The 21,941-nt window shown below is 36.5% G+C and overlaps 1 protein-coding gene across 5 annotated transcripts in view; it reads left to right on the plus strand.

Moving 5' to 3' along the window:
• The window catches only part of AHR (aryl hydrocarbon receptor), a 489,182-nt gene that overhangs the window by 442,691 nt on the left and 24,550 nt on the right, over positions 1-21,941 (plus strand). For 4 of the 5 annotated variants that reach the window (XM_084974512.1, XM_084974509.1, XM_084974511.1 and 1 more), the window contains one exon: positions 13,974-14,161. Coding sequence is in view for 1 of the 5 variants with exons in the window: in NM_001303026.1 (NP_001289955.1) it covers positions 2,561-2,625; positions 13,974-14,161 (253 nt within the window). In the remaining 4 variants the exon portion in view is untranslated. 5 annotated transcript variants of the gene reach the window in all.

A 21,941-nucleotide genomic window follows, 5' to 3' on the forward strand; every position in this document is an offset into this window, starting at 1 on the left:
ATGAGTGAAACAGATCATTCTGAACGGCTGGGGTAAGAAGCTGCAAGATTGAAAGGAAGGTAAAAATTGTAATAAATATCTGTCCATATGAGGTGTACTTTTCTACCCATGTCACATACAAAATGCCTATCTGTAACTCAGAATTCAGCTCAAGCTTCCTCATGGCAAGCTCCCCTGGCCAAGTCAAATTCACCTAGTACATATTCTCAAAATAATCATTTCATAGTACTTTTCACAGCAGCAATTATACATTTATTTGCATAACTTCTTGATAAATTCTTCTCTCTCTCATTAGAATGTAAGATCTAAGGGGCTATGAATATGTCTGGCATCACCACTGCATCCCATAGTCTGGTGTTTTATAGGAGCCAAAACCTTGCTGAATGAAATGAATGAATGAACTTACTCTTACAGAGTAACTTTGCTAGTACTCAGGAGACAATGCTAAACAAAAACAGAAAAGTAATATACTCTCAGGGAATATTGCAATGGAGAGGTACAGGATTCAGTGTGGTCTCCTAGTAGATTCTTAGCACATATCCATTACTCTCAAAATATCTCTTGAATGAATAAAGTGTGGAGGGGATAATACCCACAAAATTTGGGTTAGGAATCACAAATGATATGGCATTTGAGCTGGGCTCTCTCTGTTATTATTAAAGAATAAGGTGGAGGGAGATGAATTAGGAATTTTGCAAAGCACAAAATTTAATAGTATTTGCTGGAATATTTAGATATAAGTGGAAAGAGAGTTGAAGATGTTTCATAGGTGGATTAGAGAAAATTTTCAGCTAAAGAAAACAATGAGTTCAATTTATCAACATTGTGAATCTGAGGTAAAACTCACCAGGTGGAAATGGCTTGATGACGTTTGAAAATGTAGGAATGGATATGGTGTGAGATGTCATCTGGATGTCCCAGTCTGGATGCCTTTCTGCTCCTGACAAGCAAACGTACTCCTCTCACTGTGCTCCCTACTCTGGTTAACAGCGCAGAAGGAGTCAGAAATCTTGGGGTCATTTATGATCGCTCTCTCTCTCCATGTATTTCCTTATTGTCCATCTTTTCTTCCTTTTCTCCATCCCATTGTCACTTCCCTGGATTTTACCTGGACTATTTCAACTCCCTTACTACTCTCCCTGCATCCAATCTTTCTCTCCTGTAATCCAGTTTGCACTTTCCTTCCAGAGTGACTTTTGTGAGACACCGGAATGTTGCTTTCCTGCTGTGCATCTTTAAAAGGCTTCCATTGACTACAGAATAAAACCTGGACTCTTGACCAAGACTTTATGATTTGATCCTAGAATTCTTGAATCTCATTTCCAGTTTTCTCTCCAACCATACCAGACTACTTATCCTTAAATGTCTCCTGCAGCTCTTCTTCCTTCCTTTTCACCTTATTGAAATCTCAGTATAGAGTAACAAAGTTATTCTGGCTGGGCAAAAGATATTATACTGTTTATTGTGGAGACAAAAAACAAACCAAAACAAGAAGACAAGAAAACGCCTTGCCTTCAGGTTGAACTCAGATGTGGCCTCCTGAAGCTTTCTCTAGGAATATTTATAGTTCCACTGGTTATCTGCCAGCTGACAGTAATTCTTAGCCAAAAATTGAGTTACTGTCTCTTTTATAGGTAAGGTTAAGTTCACTATTTAGCACATCTGTCCTTGAGATTGTCTAGTTACAAACAGTTTGGCTACAAGTAATTTGTTGTCAAGTATCTTTCTGAGTATCTTTCTGGGTTGGAAGTGTGTCCACATAGCCCTTACCTTGACCTCAATAAGATGGCTACTGGGGGGTGTCATTACGTCTTACGTCATCACGTGTCGGGAAGGTGGTTACTAAGAGAATGTAATGAGGGCGGGGCCAAGTAGGACGGGGCGGGGCTATGAGGAGCTGGGCGGGGCTGGAGAGGGGTCGGGGGCTCTTCTGCTATTCAGCCGGTGCGAGCAGCGGCGGGAGGCAGCGCAAGGCGAGGCCACTCGACGCTAGGTGCCGAGAGCGTGTCCGCGACCACCGGCTCGGACAAGAGGCAGCCGCGTAGCCAAGCGGAAGCTGGTGGTACCGGGAGCGGAGGCCGGAGCCCAAGCTCCCAGGCGGGAAGCATCCAGGATCGGGGAAGCCCCGGGAGCAGCGCGGCGGCGCCTCCCTGACCCAAGGGGCCGCAGCGACGGTCACGGGGCGCGGCGCCACAGCGCGCGACCCAGGCCGGGATTCCAAACAGGCAGCAGAGGCTCCTCCTCCATTCAGGCCGCCTCACCTGCGGGCAGCGCCGCGCCCCCTCCGCTGGTATAGACGGCACCTGCGCCGCCTGGGTCACCGGTCTCCGCCCCTCGCCCCCCGGCGCCAGGCCCCGGCGGCGCACCTGGACGCGCGGAGCTGCGAGACCCAAGGCTCAGGGCGGGTGCGGCGTCTTTGCCACCGCCCAGGGAGCGCGCAGGTGGAGCGGGCGCGGCTGTGTGCAACCGGGCCCCGGCCGCTGCCGCCGTCCGGGTCGCCGCCGGGTCTCGAAGACCGGGCTGTCTGCGCTCGGGGAGGAGCCGCCGCCAGCCAGGCACCATGAACAGCAGCAGCGCCAACATCACCTACGCCAGTCGCAAGCGGCGGAAGCCCGTGCAGAAAACGTGAGTGTCCGGAGTGCAATCTCGAGGCGGGGTGGGCGCTCTGGTGCGCGGGTGTGGGAGGCGGCCCCACCCCGCCCCCAAATCCCCGCGGTCAGGGGATTAGGTCCCTTCCAGGCGCAGTCGGTGGAATCGAGATTTGGAGGCGGGTCGAGAGACCCGGGCTTTGGATTTTTCCGTGTTTAATTATTGCATTCAAAAAATTGTACCGCTCTCCAGCGCACACCCACCCTCTCACACCCCACTCGTTTGCTGGACTGTTCACTGTGCTGTGGTTCTATTATGTTGACAGCTCTGGTCTGCCTTGTGGGGTTGGTGGATTAGTTAACCTAAGCTTGTCTTGAAATCCCCTTTCACATTTAATATCCTCCTCGCTTAGGTTAGAGGACGGTCACCATTCTCACTCCTGGTAGGGCGAGATGCTTTAAAGAGCTAAACACGTGCTTTCTGCAAGAAGGGGGCCGAGTGCCTCTGAAGGTATTTTTTGGTCCAGTGCAGCGGGCTTTCTGTTGCACTCTTATTTACTTATTTGGCAGTAAATTTGTATTGCTCAGCGTGATCATATCGGTAAAATGTGTAGAGATGGTAGCAGGTTTGAGAGAGTAGTAGGCAGGATACAGGAGCGGATTTGTATTTTCAGCCACCTTTTGGGGGAGCTTTCTTATAACTTTGGAGGTGGTTTTAGGGTCTGTAAAGTAAAAGATTTGAAGCTGGAATCGTTGAAACAGACGTTTTCATTCTTAGCATCTTTCTGTAATTCCCTTTCCCCTCCACTTCCAAGTTTTGTCAATTCTGATAGATTACAAACTTGGACTTTTTGTTTGTTTTGGTGGTATATTTGTGTGAGATGGCAAATTCTTTAAAGTAATTGTTGTCAGGAAAAAGAAAAATCTGTGCTCGAGACAGATTTACTTTTGTGAGTTGGCAGTATTCATGTGTTTATTTCTCATTATTATCCCTGAGTTATTTTACTTCACATTTTTCAAAATTTCAGAGACAATTTTAAGAACACACTCATTAAACGTTTACTCAAAACAAATCAGAAGTGTGCATTTGGCTTAAAACTTAATTTAGGTCACTAGTCCAAACCAGAAAAATAATAGATTATGTTTAGTATTCAAGACCAATTTAAAAGTTTCATTATTCTGGAGTTTTAATTTCCTTTTAGAATCTCAGTGATTATAGTCCTTCAGATATAGACTTGGCATTAACAAAGGATATTTATCTATAAATAGACTGATTAAAATTTGGAAGTCTTATTCTACATGTGGCTGACATTAGGATTACTGCTGAGTCAGCAGTTTTCTATCTTGGCAGTTCTGTTGACATTGGTTTACAATACTTGCCCTTTATAGAGTGGTTTCTTATGTAAAAATTTGTCTAATTTGAGTTAGACAAATTGTCCTTGATGGTTATTTAAAATTGAGAGGCACCACAAACACTTCATCTATGTATTTATTAATATAGTAGTACACTTGGCATAATATATAATAGAAATGTCATGGGTTTTACATACATGAACAGAAAACCTGAATATCTCCCTGATGGATTTTTAAGTTATTGCATTTCAACCAGTGTTACAAAAGGATCCAGATGACTTTTTAAAAAAACAACCAAGTGTTTTAATTTTGTTTTCATTGTCAATTTTAACATTTTTTGACTTTTCATTAACATCGTATTGAAGAATTTCCCTTTAAGCATATTACTGTACATTTTCTTTCATATATGTAAGATGCACCTTTTATTATTTTATCTTAACATTTTAATATATTTTCTAAGACTTCAGTACATTTGCATTTAATAATCTTATGTAATATAGTACAAGCAAAGCATTTCCACATTCACCCTTGTTTTATTTTAGTGTAAATGTTTGTCAGATCTTTATTGAGCATCATGCATTGCCTCTAATCATATAAATGCCTTAAAATTTCACTACATTGCTCCATAAGAAAAGCCTAGTGCTAGCATTTAGAGAATCACATGAAATTGTTTATATAGTTTTTACTTTAGTGAAAAATGGTTAACTTAAAATGCACTTAATCAAAGTTCAATTTAAGAAGGGAGCCATAAATCCAATATCAATGAGGTTTTTTAGATAAATTACTAGTTTGTAGCTAATAGGCTCTATAGTATGTTGCCACATTGTCAGAAAATTTCATCTTGTTTGAGCTGAAAATGTTATTGAGATTTAACTTTGACCCCTTAAATGAGCCATTGTGTTTTACTTAAAGAGAAAGTATGTTGTAGCATGATTATACAAGTGTTAATAAAGTGGTCATTTAAATTTACAATTCCATTAAATTTAGAATCAAGTAGGTGACAGTTTTAACCTGAAGCTCTTCCACTCTCAATTGAATTTACTACCCTGGATAAACTCCCCCTAGTGGCAGAATCCAACATTGACATTATCTCAATGTGAAGTACATCTTTAATGTGTTAAATATAATCCCACTAAAGTATCTTGTACATAGTATATGCTCAATAAATGTTTTCTTTATTTTTGGAGTAATGAAAGTTAGAAAATGAGAGGATCTGAAGCAACCTTGCATCCAATACATGTTCCTAAAGCAAATTTCAAAGATACCTTTAGGAATAAATTCTACTTAAACTTTCCTTAAAATAACACTGCTCAAAAAATATTAAATTTACTTACAAATATTTTTTCTTAAATCCTGTTCTCATTCTGTTTTCTTTGGAGATGAAAGCCTTTTGGCTCATTTTTAAAATAAATTTGTCTCATGGAGATAGGTTAAAAACCCACTATTTAATAGAATCTGGGTTTTTTCACCCTGATGTAAAAACTTTGGATGTATTTTTTATTTTTCAATTGGATGTATTTTTTATTTTTCAATTTTTATCAATACTTAAAAAGTTTTAGTGGTACTTCAATGTACCATACATCTATAAAATTAGTACCGAATGTTGGTAAATATTAGGTGCTGAGTAAATTAAACCTACACTTAATAATTATATCAGCAGTAATTGGTGATGCAGCCAGCCATCATGAATGTCAGAATTAGAAATAACTTCTTAGCCTCAGTTGATCCTTTTTACTTTGTTCACACAAAGTAGCCTTAATATAAAAGCATTGTCTTCCTTGGCTGTATTACTGTTCATTCTGCTTAAACCTAATGAACCTCAGGTATATAATGTCTACTTGGTTGAATAAAATTATGTAGTATCTTACTGAAAATGTTTGATATATAAATGTATTTTGATACCATTTCCTGAATAGCTTCTAAAATAAAAGGACAGGTCTTTTCAGTTACATACTTTTCTCCACTGTTGTTTACCTTTCAGATAGCTTTGTTTAGATTGTTTTTAGTGACTATAGAGGCTCTTACATATTGGAACTATGAAAGTGTTCAGTTATTGGTAACATTTATCAAAAATAAATATTGAAAAGAGGAAACGGTGAGATATAAATTGAAAAAGTACTAGATCTAAACTAAACATCAGGTCTAGTTTCCTTGCTTCTATAGATCTGTGCCAGTGATTGACCAATAAGGCAGGACAGTGAAAACTACCATTCTCACAACTAAAATTTGCAGAAGAAAAGTGCTAATGATATAGGTGAAACAGAAACATAAATTCTATTCTTTAAATAATTTTAGTTTACATGATCATAGAGTAATCAGTTCTCCTGTGAGACAGTAAGAGGCAGTATATGATTATGTTCTCAATTATGGATAATGAAATGTGCTACTCCACTGGTGAATAAACTTACACAGTACATGCCTATTGATGCATATAATTTAGACAGTTACTTAAAAATTAGTACCATGCAAATCTTTAACAACAGTACCTTTCTACTTCCACACTTGTTTTACGATTGGTTTTTCTTTTTGCGTTCTGGTTTAGTGTATCCAAAAGCTGCTGTTTGCTGGCACTTGTGACGCAAGCGTGCACAGTGCTTTACAGACATTTTATTTCATCTTATAATAGTAGTATGAAACATTATTTTAGTTTTACAGCTAGGAACCGGAGATTCAAATCTCTAAGGTAGTAACTGAAAAGGCTAAGTTTGAATATTGGATTTCAGGTCGTTTGGCTCCAAAGCTTATGTTCTTAGCAACTTCACCATACTGTCCTGGTGAATAAGTTCAGTGATGCATAGGTTTTATCCATATACTAAGAATTTCCTTAGTGCTCACTGTTTCTTCTCAAATAGTGTTCTGAAATAAATTTAGTTTCCCATATATGATTTGTGGTTGCTTATCTCCATACTTGGAATCATGCCCTTTCTTATTAGTCTTTCCTCCTATTTTCATTCATTCGCTACTACCTCCCCTCCTTTAAAACTTTGTTTTCAATGGCTGCATAGTACTCCCTTCCATTAATTCCCGCTATTTGGAGGAGGAAATTCTTTTATTTCCAACCTTTAAATATTTCAGCTAGTACTTCAGAGAATACCCATGAGATATGTGCATTTCTATGCAAATTTTTAGTTCATTCCTTGGGAAAAATTCCTATAAGTCTGAGGTGCAAAGGTATGGCTAATCTTAAGGTTGAGCCAAATAATGTGCCTTGAAACATGCTCTCAGATGACTCTATTAATAGTCTATGGGAGGAATTCCCATTGTGGCGTAGCAGAAACGAATCTAACTAGGAACTGTAAAGTTGCAGGTTCCATCCCTGGCCTCGCTCAGTAGGTTAAGGATCTGACATTGCCATGAGCTGTGGTTTAGGTCGCAGATGCGGCTCGGATCTGGTGTTGCTGTGGCTCTGACATAGGCTGGCAGCAACAGCTCTGATTAGACCCCTAGCCTGGGAACCTCCATATGCTGAGGGTGCGGCCCTGAAAGGACAAAAGACAAAAACAAACAATCAAAATAGTCTATGGGAATGCCTATGCCCTTGTATTTTTGCTTTAAAAATATTGTCAGCTTCATATGCAAAAAAAAAAAAAAAAAAAAAAAAAAAAGGTGGTGTAGGTAATTGAACTTCTCTTTTGGAATTATGCATGTGGAATAATGGTTGAGTATGTTTGCAGATTTTTCTACTTGAGGTTTCTTTTACATACAGACTTCCTTGGTCTTAAATTTTCAGTTTGCTCCTTTACCTTATTTTCAATGAAATGCTGTTTTGGAAGATATTCATATTAAATAACATATGTACATTAAAAAGTCAGGAGTATGTGTATAATGTTAAATGTAGTCTACCAGGTACTATATGTTGATGTTTTATGATAATAGGTATGGTTATTAGTGCTGTTTTTTCACTCCTTCATCTTCCTAGTTTTAGAATTTATAATTTTATCACAGTTTTAGATTAAATTCACTTACAGTGTTTCATAATTTTTTTAATAAAACATTGTTTCCTGTAAATATTGTTTCCTGATGAGTTAAGTAACATACTGTGATTACATTTTCCTTCCTGATCACCATTGTTGGTGATTTGGATTTTTACCTGTTTTTCATCTTCATGTTATTTATATGTGTGCTTAGCTATCTTTTGGGTTTATCCAAGACAGATTTTGTGTTTCTATCTTTGTTTTTCTTGTTGGGCATGATTTTATGAAAGAGAAGGGTATTTGCAGAAAGTCACTTACTCTGCCATCATGAAACTGGAAGCTATTCACCTGTCTTTAAGACCTGATTTAGATGCCACATCTCCATGATATCTTCTCCCATTACTCTATCTGCACATATGCCCCTACTTTCCTGAACTCTACAGTATCACCCTTATGGCACCTGCATTATTGAACAACACATTATGTTTGATTTTTGCCTTGTTACAGAATGAATCTCCTCCTAGTAAGAAAGATAAGCTCTTTAGAGATGATTCTGTCTTTCATTTTGTCTTTGTAGCAACCAGAGCTTCCTATTACCAAGCACATAGTAGGTACTTGAGAATATTTACCAATTTAAGGATTGGCCGCCTCTTAAAATTTTTAATGTTTTAGTGATTTTGGTATGGTAGATGTATTCTACGTGGGTTCTGATGGAAATACACACACACAAAAATGTGTGAATTCAAAAAAGAAGAGAGAAAAGGAAACATCTGTAATAATTTGTTTTGAAGATTGTGGAAGTAACAGTGATTTTTAGGGCATATTTCATGTTCCACATTTTCATTGTTAAAATCTTGTGCTAAGGATTATATGCTATTTATACCTCGTCACTGCTCCTTAAGTACAGCAAAAGAGGGAAAGGTAAACAGTGGTTAGAGTGGCAGTAGAAGAGTTACTGGAGAATTCTGACTCATTACAAGGGACTTCTAGCCAGAATTCTCTCAGGTTTTTGTAGACATCTTTTTTTTTTTTTTGCCTCATGTAGGGAAGTAAAATATCTGGCTGTATTCAGCTGAACAATGAAATTCAACTTTATTCGTATCACAGATCACCACTCCAATATCACTTTAAGCTTGTAGTTTATGATTATAAACATTCAACCTTTATATTCAGAGATAAATAGGTATGTGCTGAAGCTGTGGAGAGGAAATGAAGAATGAATGGCTGTAAGAATTGGGGTTAATTGGGTGTAGGTGGTATGTTAGATTTATTGAAGAATATTTTAATTTCCTGGCTGTTGGAGTAAGAGTCATACTTCCACAGTAGATGCAGAGAAGGGGTGCCTAAGTTCTGAAAAATATGAACGTGAGGACAGCCAGAAACAGGGGCTAGAAATAAACAAGCTATTGGTAAGTAGTCTGAAGCAGTGAGAATAGATTAAATCACCCAAAGTAGAAAGCTGATAGAGCAAACTTAGTACTGTGATAGGTAATTTCTATTAGACAATGTCACCTTAACCTCATAGGATTATTGGAACTATTCCTTTGCAAGTCGTTTTGAGGTTTTATGGTAAATGTTGTATAAAAAATGTAAACTTTACAGTTATAGTAATTGATGATTAAACTAGGTTATTATATTGTTCACTTTTCTTTCAAACGCTGGGCACAAGTGACGAGCCAAACAGAAATTTTAGCCTGGGATGTTTAAAAGGCTTTAAAGATATCACACAAACTGGCCTTGGTCTTGCCATTGGGCCTGTTACCACCAGTATTTAAGACATGCAGGGCTTCTAAAACGGAAGCGTGGCATGCAGTCAGCTAAAGTTTTGATTTCACAACAATTTTGATTTACAGGTTGGGACAAGATATTTGAAGTTAAGGTTTAAGAAATAATAAATTGCTCCTTGGCCTGATCAGCATCTATAGTCTCTCTCTTTCTGATGTCTGAACTTGACAAATCCCAAATCCTATCTTATGGGGGGACATTTCATTATATTTCAGATGTAATCTTTTATTTAAATAGATGGCAGATCTGCTTCCTTAGCACAGTAGGCACCACATCAGTCTCATAATAGATGGCAGTACGGCTTGGCATAGGTTTAAAGACAGCACAAAAGTAAAAGCACTAGCATAAGTCAGGGCAGGTTGTAAGTGATGTAGAATTACTTTCTATTTTTGAGTATTTGGTGCATCTTTAATATGTGCGGATAGGTAAGAAGTATTTTCACAGAATAGTTCTGAGTAGTTCTCACAAAATCGGTGAAAAGGTATGTCACATCTATTGCTTCAGCTTAAAGCTGAATTTGAAATGCCAAGTCCAGTGGATCCTTCTCAGCCCTGACCTTATTTAATTCCTTTGTTCATTTGACTTTGTTCTGTGATCTCCGAAATAGTCTCTGCTTATCCTTTTCATGTCTTGCCTGTCATTCCTCCTCCATCCTCTTTGCCCTCACCCTTTCCTCAACCTTAAATATAAATATAACCTTAAACCTTAAATATAAATGAGGTCTGTCGTCAAGTCTCTTTTCTCTCTGTTTGGCATACCTCCCATTAGGAAAAATCTTTGTTACCCTACGTTACAGATCCCAGTCATTTGCAACCTCTCCCTTACTTCCTCTACCTAGGAAGTCAGCAAGTAGTTCAGTTCAGTGAACATTTGAGTCTGACTATGTCCCACGCTGTGTGGTAGGCACAAAGTGCTGTGTTTAAAAATCTCAAGTCAGGGCTTACTTCTTATCCCTACTATCACTCCTTTTGGTCAGGCTCCAAACATTTCTTTCCTGGATACTTCTAGTCAGCAAACATTCCTGGAGAGTCTACTCAGTATCAAGTACCATGCTGAGCACTGGGGGTACAAGATGATTAACTTTACATAGTAATAAGAGCGACAAACAAGTATATGCAGCATAGGTTACATAACACTTGACTTAGGAAATTGGATCTCACACTAAATATTCCATAATGTGCGTAATTATACATTAGAGCTGTGACCAGTTTTGCATTCTGTAAAGACATAGTCTCATCTAGGATAGGGTTGAATGCTGCAAAGAGCCAGCACAAGATGGGCAGCATATCACATGGAGAAATACCTCTAAACCTCTTTCTTCTGCTGTTATTGTCATTTCTTTCTGTGTCATAGTAGCTTGTCTTGCGTCAGCATTTGTGTTATTCTCTTCTCCCCAGTGTTGTATAGTCATTACTGGAAAGCTACCAAGAGTGCAATAGTGGATTTCATTTTCAATTATGAGAAATGCTATCTCCACAGAATATTCCTTAATGGAACGGTTGTTTAAGACTTTTGCATAAAAAGTATAAAGTAGTAGTATGGCAGGAGTCCATTGGGAGTAGGTCGGGGAAGACTTTGCAGATGTGATCTAATTGAGCAGTACCTCGAATCTGGTCAGACAGAGCAAGGGGATTCTGTGGAGTCACGAAAGGAATAGGGAGGGGCCATGGAAAGATCAGATGAGTCTGGTTCTCTAGGTTCGGGAACATGGTCTGCATGGAGCTACTGAAAAACTTGAATCAGAGGAGTGACAGATTTATATTTCAGAAAGAAGTGCTGGCTTCAGTGCCATGTGCCCTGCATTGCATCCTCTCCATCACCAGAGTCAGCTTGTTAAAACACAAGACTGGTCATATAGGAGTTCCTGTCATGGCTCAGAGGTTAACGAACCCGACTAGTATCCATGAGGATGCAGGTTCAATCTCTGGCCTTGTTCAGTGGGTTAAGGATTCAGCGTTGCTGTGAGCTGTGGTGTAGGTCACAGACATGGCTTGGAGCTGGCATTGCTGTGGCTGTGGTGTAGGCCGGTGGCTTCAGCTCTGATTCAACCCCTGGCCTGGGGACCTCCATATGCTGCAGGTATGGCCCTAAAAAGATCAAAAAAAAAAAAGACTGGTTATCTAAAACCTGGCTGAAAACTTAAGATGACTCCCAGATACCGAAGGTCAGTTTGATACCATTTCTGAGGGGGAACTTGCGATTTCCTCTTTCATGGACTTTTTTTCATCAGATACCCACAAGGCTTACTCCTCCCCTGTTCATGTCTGTTGATGTTGAGATGTTCATGAAACATCACATCAGAGACCTTCCCTGGCTGTCTGTCAAAACCAGCACCCATCACTCCTTACTTCCTTATCTTGGTTTATTTTTCTTCTTAACACTTACCAGCTTGGAAAGTTATGTGCTTGTTCATTTATTTATTCATTTATGTATTTATGTATCCTCCCATCAGGATGTAAGCCTCAGAAGAACAGGAGCTTCAGTACGTTTTGTTCACTACTCAGTGTTCTGTGCTTGGCACATGGTGTGTGTGGGGAGGTCACTATCTGTTGAAGGAATGTGGCCCTGGCCAGCTCCGTCCTTGTCTCTCTTGCAGCTGGTGCTTCACAATTCAAAGGCCCTGTGCCAGGTCACCATTCCTCACCATGCTGCCTCCTGCAGTCCTGTTCATCTTACAGAACCCAGCTCCATCTCTTCTAGCAGTTGTTCATTGTACTTAGCTCCTATAACACATTTTGAATATGTAGAAGAATGATTTCCTAAACTGCTAGGACATGATAGTTGCAAATAAATATTTAACAGATGATGAGTCAGAGGAAAATTATTCAATGAGGTAGACATGTATTAGAGATAAAAGTTGAAATTCAGTTGATTAATTGGAGAAATGCAGTAATTAGGTGTGACTTGAATTTGATTATACATGTAATATGATTAGGGAAAAGAGCTAGATAAATAGTCACCAATTTCTATTAAGTATGCAATTATTTAAATAGTCTGGAGAAAGCATCTAGTGGAAAGTATGCCACTTTACCAATTTATTACTCTTATTTTTTTGCAGGAATAACATGAGGTATAATAGAAAAAATAGAAACAGACAAGTTCTGAAGAAATTACTGGTTAGGGACAGTAAAAAATGTGTTAAATTTTCACATTACTTTCTATAATTTCTTTGTATAAAGCATTACTTCTTCATGTTGGCTCATACCATTAAAAGCATAAATTATCTAGAAATGTTTTGATTGAATCAACTTAACAGCATTATACTCAAGCCAGTTTATACTTTTTAAGATACTGTAATTTAATTTGAATTGTCACAGATGTGTTTGTCTTCTCAATAAAACTGGAGGAAAAAAGTCTTTGTCAAAAGAATTCTCTGAATAATTATTTTTCTGGCAAATGGGAGGGTGTAGTAACATGATCTAAAAATTATGTTGTTTGGTTTTTAATATCCTCTCTATTTATATTCACTTTAATGAATTTCTGTTATGAAATCCTGGCTAAGGCCTTTGTAATGAAGTTCAATTTCTTATTTCTGAACTCAAGTTCTACTCCTAACCATAAGTATCTTTTCACTCAGATGAAAATTGTGCTGAATGTTGGGATTATATTGAATTTTTTAATTGAGTCACAAACTATGATAACTAATAATTAAGTCAGATTACCCACCAGTTACAAAAGCAAAATTTATCATTAATCACAGTTAGCCTCTAAGATTTGTCACCCAACAAATATCAGTAACTAAAGTCAAATATTTTCTTGCCTTAATGTTGGATTTGCCCATTAGATGGCTAGAGGACCTTGCAGAGGGGCTGGACCAGGTTTGAGATGTTTTCACTGACAGGATGAAAGTATTAAATATTGGAAGCTAAGCATCATGAAGATAAGTTTTTGTTTAGGGTTGCTCTTATTTATAGCAAAAGTGACTTTGCCAAGATGATTCTTGTGGAAGATAGCAAAGGAAGCTTAATTTTCACATAACTTCTTGCAGTTTTCTTTTTTCCCCTGTAACAATGGCTGTGAGAGGTGGAAAATCCTAGTAGATTTTTTCATGGAAATCATATACAATAAATATATAAGGTGTATAAGATGTACTCAGCATTTTCCTGTGATGGGTTCATAAGTTTTTAATAAAACATTATGAAGGAGTTTACCCATTCCTTTGTTTTTCTTAATTAAGGTATACAAGGGGCATTTTGAAAGGATTTATATGAACTTGAAGTAGATTTTAGATGTTTGTTTTGTTAAAAAAATATTCGAGGAGATTTTATAATGCAATAGAAATTTTTGCTTTATAGATTTTAATGCATTTTATGGTGCTTTGTTTGTTTTTCAGTGTCAAGCCAATCCCAGCTGAAGGAATCAAGTCAAATCCTTCAAAGCGGCATAGAGACCGACTTAATACAGAATTGGACCGCTTGGCCAGCCTGTTGCCTTTTCCACAAGATGTTATTAATAAGCTGGACAAACTCTCAGTTCTTAGGCTCAGTGTCAGTTATCTAAGAGCCAAGAGCTTCTTTGATGGTAAGACAGAAGGGTTTAATTTTTCTGTAATCACTTACAAAATATTTAGGTTGAGTATGGCTGTTTCTGTTTCTCTGTTGAAAACTGCAAAAAAAAAAAAAAAAACCATAATGTGAAAGGTTTTGCCTGTTGCTGTATGGTAAAACTTAAATAGCAAAGCCAAAACTTGAATGTTTCTAAAAATCAGTTTTCCAGATTGATTTATCAGATGCTGCCACTTAAGTGATATGTAGTGTCATCTTTTGACAGTCATAACACTCAATTAAGTGTGACACTTTTCCAATACTTCTCTTTCCAACTCATTTTTTTGAAGTCTTTTAACTACTAAGCTATAGTTTACTGGGTTTCATTCAGCATGTTTCATATATACATCATTTTTATTTATCCTTTCAAAATGATCTATACTTATACTGTGTTATATTAACTGTGTTTTGCTCCAGGAAAATGTAGTTTAAATTTTTTTTTCCCCACTGGAGAAATTAGAGTCAGTAGAATTGGATTTCAGTCTCCATTGTGCTGCTGACAAGCTATCTGTCTTGAGCCTCTTAGCATCCCTGTACCTCAGTTTACTCAGCTGTAAAGCTAGGGATTTGAATTAAGTGATATTTACCTTCTAATCGCCTGGTATTTCAGAGTCATAAAATATTATAAATGGAAGTTTTTGTTTGACAGTGATGTTTCATTGTGTCGTCTCATGTAAAACAATTCTGTTTCTCCTTTTGTCTGTTTATATGTCAGAAATATAATTTTTAGGAACTGTTGAGTATTTTCAATATATCATGTTATTTTACAAACAGATAGTAAAGCATTGACAATAAAATCTCAGCGGCTTATGCCACTGCTGCTTCAAGTCTAACTGCTCACAAATCACGTAGGGCTTCTGATGAGATGAAATCTTATTTAGTCGGTTTCAGCGTAGCATAGATTTTGCACTTCTCACTCGATGTCAGATGATGCTGATACTGCTGCCCTTGACACATTTACAGATACTTGAGTTTGCAGTTTGTGTTTAAAATATTGCAAAACACTTATTTCCCTTTGGGTTTATGTTTGGATGGTTTGCTATGTTTAGTCTGGACATCTTTTTATTTGTTGGTTTGTTTGCTTGCTGTATGTTCTTCATTTTGGATAAAAGCTATAATTTAACCATTGTGATCTGGGCAGTATACACTGATTTGAGGATAATAATTTTAGGGAAAATTATGTAAATTCGGAGATTCATAGTAGACACTTAAATTTTCTCTATTCTGTCTATAAAAGTTCTTCAAATTTTCAATTTTCGTGTATACCAGACTCCTCATCTTTGAGGTGGGTTGTGTGATGCTCAGCGGTGTGTGTGTGTGTGTGTGTGTGTGTGTCTGTATGTGTCTGTGTCTGTGTGTTTCAGTTATATAGTCATTTTTGTGATAAAGCTGGAACTAGAACCTGGTTTCCAGAGTTCCTATATGACTTTTGCTGACCATATCTCAATTATTTCTCTTTTCTAGGAATCATTTATATAGAAGAATCATAAGGACTTTTTCCTAGATTTGTGATTCTCAAAGTGTAGTCCCCAGACAAGCAGCATTCATGTCACATAGGCATTTGTTAGAAATGTCAGATCTTAGGCCCAGCCTAGACCAACAAAATCAAACTCTGGTGCTTTGTCAAGTTTGGGAGCCCCCGTCATAGACCGTAACCTCAAGGTCACTCCCAGCTTCTTGGGATGCAGTTCTGATGTTCAGTATTTATTTACATGCTGTGCTGACTGTTTGACCTTGGGGGGGGGGGGGTGCTTCCATAACATGTAAGATGCGGCCTCTGCCCTTAAAGGGTTTCTAGTCTAGAAGTCAGGGAGGCATGGTAAAGATGTATTGACATAAGTCATTTTGCCTTTTCATTTCCTGCTCCTTAATAATGGGAAACCAAATTATTATATATTAAAAAGAAAAAAAATGTACATGTTGTTCCCTGTTTAGAGGCAGTGGAGCAGAACTGAGGCTGCTTGGAGAGTGCTGTTTAAATACTAACATACTTTCTGCTCTTTAGGTGTCTGTGTGTGTGTGTGTGTATACCATTATATTTAATATAAAAAGCTATATATGTATATTTTTATGATTAGTTTTGTATCCTGTTTAATACCTTGAGTAAAAGTGATTCCAAAGTCTAATTGATAAAGAATGCCGTAGTTTAGCAGGGCTCATTATGGAGTTCTTACATGTTAAGTATTTTATTAGCTCTTTATCAGGGAGTTTATTTTTTATTCTGGTTTAGTGTATTTGACAGTAGAATCTTATTACTCTATTTGTGTCATTCCTTCATTGATTATATTATCTTTAATTTTAGATCATTTGAATTACTGGTCTTTAGTGTACATCACGGCATCAGAAAAACCTGAAAAACTTATTTTAAAATACACATAAAAGGCATACCCTTTTTATGCTGATTCTGTGTAGGTTTAAGTAGAACCCAGGAATCTGTATTTTTATAAGCATCCTAGATCAGTCTAAGGCAGTGAATTAGCCTAGTTTTGATTATGCTCTGAATTACTTAAAATTCTTTTTCTTTGCCTTTAGGAAGACATATCCAAATGTAAAAAATTTTAGAAAGACTATAAATGCGTTTTCTAGGGTTTCAGTGGAGTGTGTACTCAAAGCAGTTTCATAGGGGTTGTTCGGTACAGCAACAGATTTTGATGGAAAGTGAGGGAAATAATCAGTGAATAAGATCCCCAGTGTTCTAGGAAGGCAGTGCAGTATTTTGAAAGAACACAGAGAATAAAATTTTCAAGTAATCCTTATGACCTGAACAAATACTAAATGCAAACGAGAAGACTTGAATCAATCAGACAGTGATCAGGATTTTTGAGTGCTGTTAAAACCACTCTCCCACTATTAGAGAAAGAGTATAGCGCAGGGAAGGGAAGCTCTAAGTGAATAACAGGATGCAAACAGGGGGTGTGTGAATTCCTGCGGAAAGAACAATATAAACGAGTAATCATACAATCTTGTTAGAAAGGAAACTCAAGTTTTACTGTAACAATAGATATTTTTCCAAGAAAATACATCTATTTATTGCGAGTTTAAATAATCCACCTTGGATGGGATCTTCTTAAAATTTGGAGACATGACTATGCTTCTATGACTATCTGAAAAGCAACACTTAAGTTTTAAGTACAACATTAATCTTTATACATTTCTAATTAATCAAAACATTCTAAAGTATAACTTTGAAACACTTGAATCAGACTCAGTCCTCATGGTAAAGTTGGAAGCCATTTCTTTGATACTATTGAAATGATTTAAAAATTTTTTATTATAGTTGATTTACAGTGCTCTGTCAATTTCTGCTATACAGAAAGGCGATCCAGTAAAAATTTCATAATTCAAGACTATGCTTTATTCTAAATACTGTGCAGTGTGCTGAATTCATGAAGAAGAGAAAGGGGAAAAAAGGCTTCTGCCCTCTAATAGCTCAAGGTCAGGTGTCTCAGAAACTATGAATTATACAGTATGTGAGATCCTTTAAAAATGTGCACATTAAATATTTATAATGCAGCATTTAGGGGGCATTTTCAAGGAAGGGAAAAGGACTGGAAGTTTTGCTACTTATTAGTTTTAGTTTCAAATGAAGGAGTAACTGAGGGAATCTTTGAATGTTTCATCCACGAAAACTCTTGAACTGTATGGATACCAGACAGTAAAGCTCAGAGAATTGTTTTGCAGTTTGTACTCTCTACTTATTTTACAGATGATGAAGTAGTCATTATAAAATTTTCATTTTCATAATGTAATGCTTTATTGTTTGATGCGAATGTGTCATATGTTGCCTCTTTTGCTCCTTGAGAATATTGTGTTTACTGCTGCACCTTAAACAGTGAACAATGCTTGTCCCAGAATAAGCGTGCAGAAAATGTTTACTAATGCAATTGTACCGACAAATATGGTAAACAATGTAAAATTCTTATTGAAGTAGTATTTTTCTATTTCTAGATAATCTTTCTGTTTATAGCCAATTATTGTTTCTATTATTTTATTTTCCGTTTCTAAATATACAGATGCAAGGAATGTTTGTATTTAGGAATTATAGCAGTAAGAAATTTTTTTAGAGTCTTTACTAGATTGATTGGCTGGCTCATACAGTGAAACATGTAGAAGTATTTAAGGATTCAGTCTTTTTTGAAGATCTTTTTTGTATCACTGTCCCTTTCTGCGTGCTTTCAGTGCTGTCCTTTGTTCTTTCTCCATCCTCTTTGCTCCTTTGCCTCCACTTGGTGTCTTTCATCTTGATCCTGGGCCACTGGTCATTTTCTTCTTTGCTGGATATTCCTGTTGTATTTCCCAGCAGTCTGGCAATCTGGATGTATCTTTAATTTTTGTCAGTGTAAATGGGATGTACAAATACTACTCTGGATTTAAAGGGAAAAAAAATCACTCCCTTTATTAATTTGAAAGATTAAAAATTTCAGATGACGATACTTTTTGATTTCTGTGCAATGGACATGTTTAGACACGTTGAAGGATTAATAACAGCAATATCTTAATAGATGAAATGACAGAAGCTATTTAGGTTCTCTTCAGTTTCATCAGTAACATGGCTCTCCTGTGTTACCTTCTGTTCTTCCCTGCTTCACTTTTTAAAGACTTCTAAATTATGTTTCTTTGAAGTATTTCTATAGTCTTTTCTATTATTAGAAAACAAAATTAAAAAATTAAAAATTGCTATTTTCTGATGTTGGTAATTAAATATAATAAAGTGCAATTTTTGCCTCTCTATAGATTAAATCAAAGTAGAGGGGAGCCTGAAGACAGTTAAGTGACCTAGGCGAGCTATGAAGTGGCAAGTTGGTGTGGACTTAGTCTTGCAGATACAGACTGAAAGCCTAAAGTGTTTAACATCATGTTCACACTTTTCCACCAAATTTCAGCATGTTAAAATTAAACCATCCCTTTATAATTAAAAAAAAAAGTAGAACATGAAAGGACCCAAGTCCAAGACAAGTTTTAAACACAAATATCATATTACCTCTGAGATGGAAAATATTGAATAAATAACGACTATGACCAGTAATCGTTTGTTAAGGGAGACTTAGACGTGGGTAGTTATATCCCGCCTTTGAAATTGGTTGATATGACAGGATTTTTGCTCCTCTATTGTGTCTCTTAATCCAGGATCAAACAGTAGACATTAAGCTTGTTAACCAACCTGAATCAGTATAGTAATGTTTTATCCTTAGGAAGAGTAATTTCAACAGGTAAAAATTTGAGTTAGATTTCATTATCATTTTTTAAAAAACATTCATCATCATGTGTTTAAATTACTGTATTTTTTGACAGCAGTCCCCAAAATTGGCGAAAATGACTGCCTAATCCACATTCTCTGTTGAGACACAAGTATCTGAGGAAAAAAGACAAAGAATCTTTTTCTGTGAGATAATAGTAAGGGTAAAGAATATTAGTATTTTGTTAATTCAGTAAAATATTCGGAGTAGTTATTGTACCTTAAAATGTAGTCATTAACTATGAATCTTTTACTCATTGTATATCATGAATTATTCTTTATGATATCCTTATAATTGAGATGTACAAATTTAATTTGTGGAAAGGAAAAGTTAAAACACCAAAAAGGCGATTTTGTCTGCGTTCCATTAATCCTGACAGAAGTGAGCTTGGGGATCTGAGTTTCTAATACCAAAGTCCTGCATTTGCAACTGTAATAAGAAATAGTTTTTGGTTATTTAAGAAACTAGATAATGTAGGAGCAATAAGTCGTGAATCACTATACATGCTTAAAATAATCACCATTTTAATTAAAGAGTGTAAATATTTTACATACTGAAATATTTAAATTCGCAAGCTCTAAAGGTGCAGTGAGAGTAGAGGAGGACAACAGTTAACTTACTTTATGTGTTCATGTAATATTCACCCTCATTTGTTTACCGTGGACCTTTGTTGATTTTATTTTAAATTAAAAATCATATGTTCTCTTTTCTTGCTTTTATAGATACTTTCATTTCTAGTTCACTAGGATTTCAGAAGAGAGATATTGTGTTTATTCATCTTCAGCTTGTGTTTCTCTAGATTTCAGTCCTGTTTTGGTATCTGTATAAGCAGAATATTATCTTGAAAAACAAATATATGTATGCATGTATATATGCGAGGAATGAGTTTGAACAAGCAGTAAAAATGAATTAAATAAGAAGCCCTTTCAAGAGTTGATGCTTTATAAAGTTTATATACGTGCTTTTACTTTCCCAGGATTTGTATACTAATTTTATCTACTTTTTTTCAGAAATTACTGTATGCCAAATAATTTACAAAAGTTTCAGTATCACAAAAAATGTGATTTCTTAATTGTAGAAATGTCCACAGTAGATTTGTTTGCCTAAAAGATCAGCACATTTGAAATCATCAAATAGTGTGTTTCATTAACCCAAGGTGTTAATCCATTTTAGGTTGTAATTTAGAATTTAGAATTCATGTTTGAAAACATGAAACTAGTTCATGATGCCTTCTATAACTAAAACTAAACTTTAGAGATTCTTTTAAATTTTAATTTATGGACTTAATATAACCAAATCTATGCAAAGTGAAACATGAATGAATAAAAAGAATGGAAGAACATTCTTTATTGAGTCAAAGTGCAGTGGTATTCAAATCCTGGCTCTTACATTTAATAACATGACCTCTTGGAATTAGTAATCCCTCTTTTCCTCTGATGTTCTCATGTACATTATAAGAGTCATTAAATTCCATGAATGAATGAATGAACACATAAGTAAATAAATGAAAAAATAATTTTATATTTTATGTGATACTTTCATGAGCATTTTTTACTTTGACAGTATTTTTTAAAAATACAGTGAAGGAGTTCCCATCGTGGTGCAGTAGTTAACGAATCCAACTAAGAACCATGAGATTGCGGGTTCAGTCCCTGCCCTTGCTCAGTGGGTTAACGATCCGGCGTTGCCGTGAGCTGTGGCGTAGGTTGCAGACACGGCTCGGATCCTGAGTTGCTGTGGCTCTGGCGTAGGCCTGTGGCTGAGGCTCCGATTCGACCCATAGCCTGGGAACCTCCATATGCCGCGGGAGCGGCCCAAAGAAAGAGCAAAAAGACAAAAAAAAAAAAAAAAAAAAAAAAAAACAGTGAAAAATACGTATCAGAGATTCAAACTAAACCTATACTCACTATATCCTTTATTATATGTTTTCCTTCTTTCTTGTCTCTTTTAAATTTACTGCCTTAGTGGGTTTTCTCTTTGATCACTACCTAGTGTTATATGACTATAGGATTCTTGATCCTTAATTGCTTGGCCATGAACAATTCTAGTTGGTCACAGATTTATGGCTTTTGCTTTTTTTTTTTTTCCCCCAAGGAAGATTATCATTGGGGGAATATTAAAGCCAGCCAGCTATCAGCAATTTTCAACCCCCCCAATACAGATTTTAAATGTCTATAGTTAAATTGTTTGTTTTTTTTTGCTGAGGCTTTGTTGATCTGGGAAATAGAGATATATAACATCTGCCATGTCATTCTGTTGTAGAAGCTATGTTCACATATTATATAAATAACTTGAGAGTCTGCAATGAAACATAGTTACATTACCACTAATCATTTTTATTTAGTGTTTATATTTATGTGTTATTTTTAATGGTTTAAATTTTTTAATCCTATTCTTATGTATTCGTGACCTTGATCAACCATTTTTAATCAGTAGCTGAAATTAATTTATTCATAGTGGGAGATTTAGATTTTGAAGTCATCGTAATGTCCTTGGAATAGTATTTTAAATCAGGAAAGT

This window comes from Sus scrofa, chromosome 9, assembly GCF_054392235.1.
Source record: "Sus scrofa isolate SSC_HxYL_T2T_F1_AM1 chromosome 9, Sscrofa_HxYL_maternal_Yorkshire_Landrace_v2.0, whole genome shotgun sequence".
Classification (NCBI taxonomy): Eukaryota; Metazoa; Chordata; class Mammalia; order Artiodactyla; family Suidae; genus Sus; species Sus scrofa.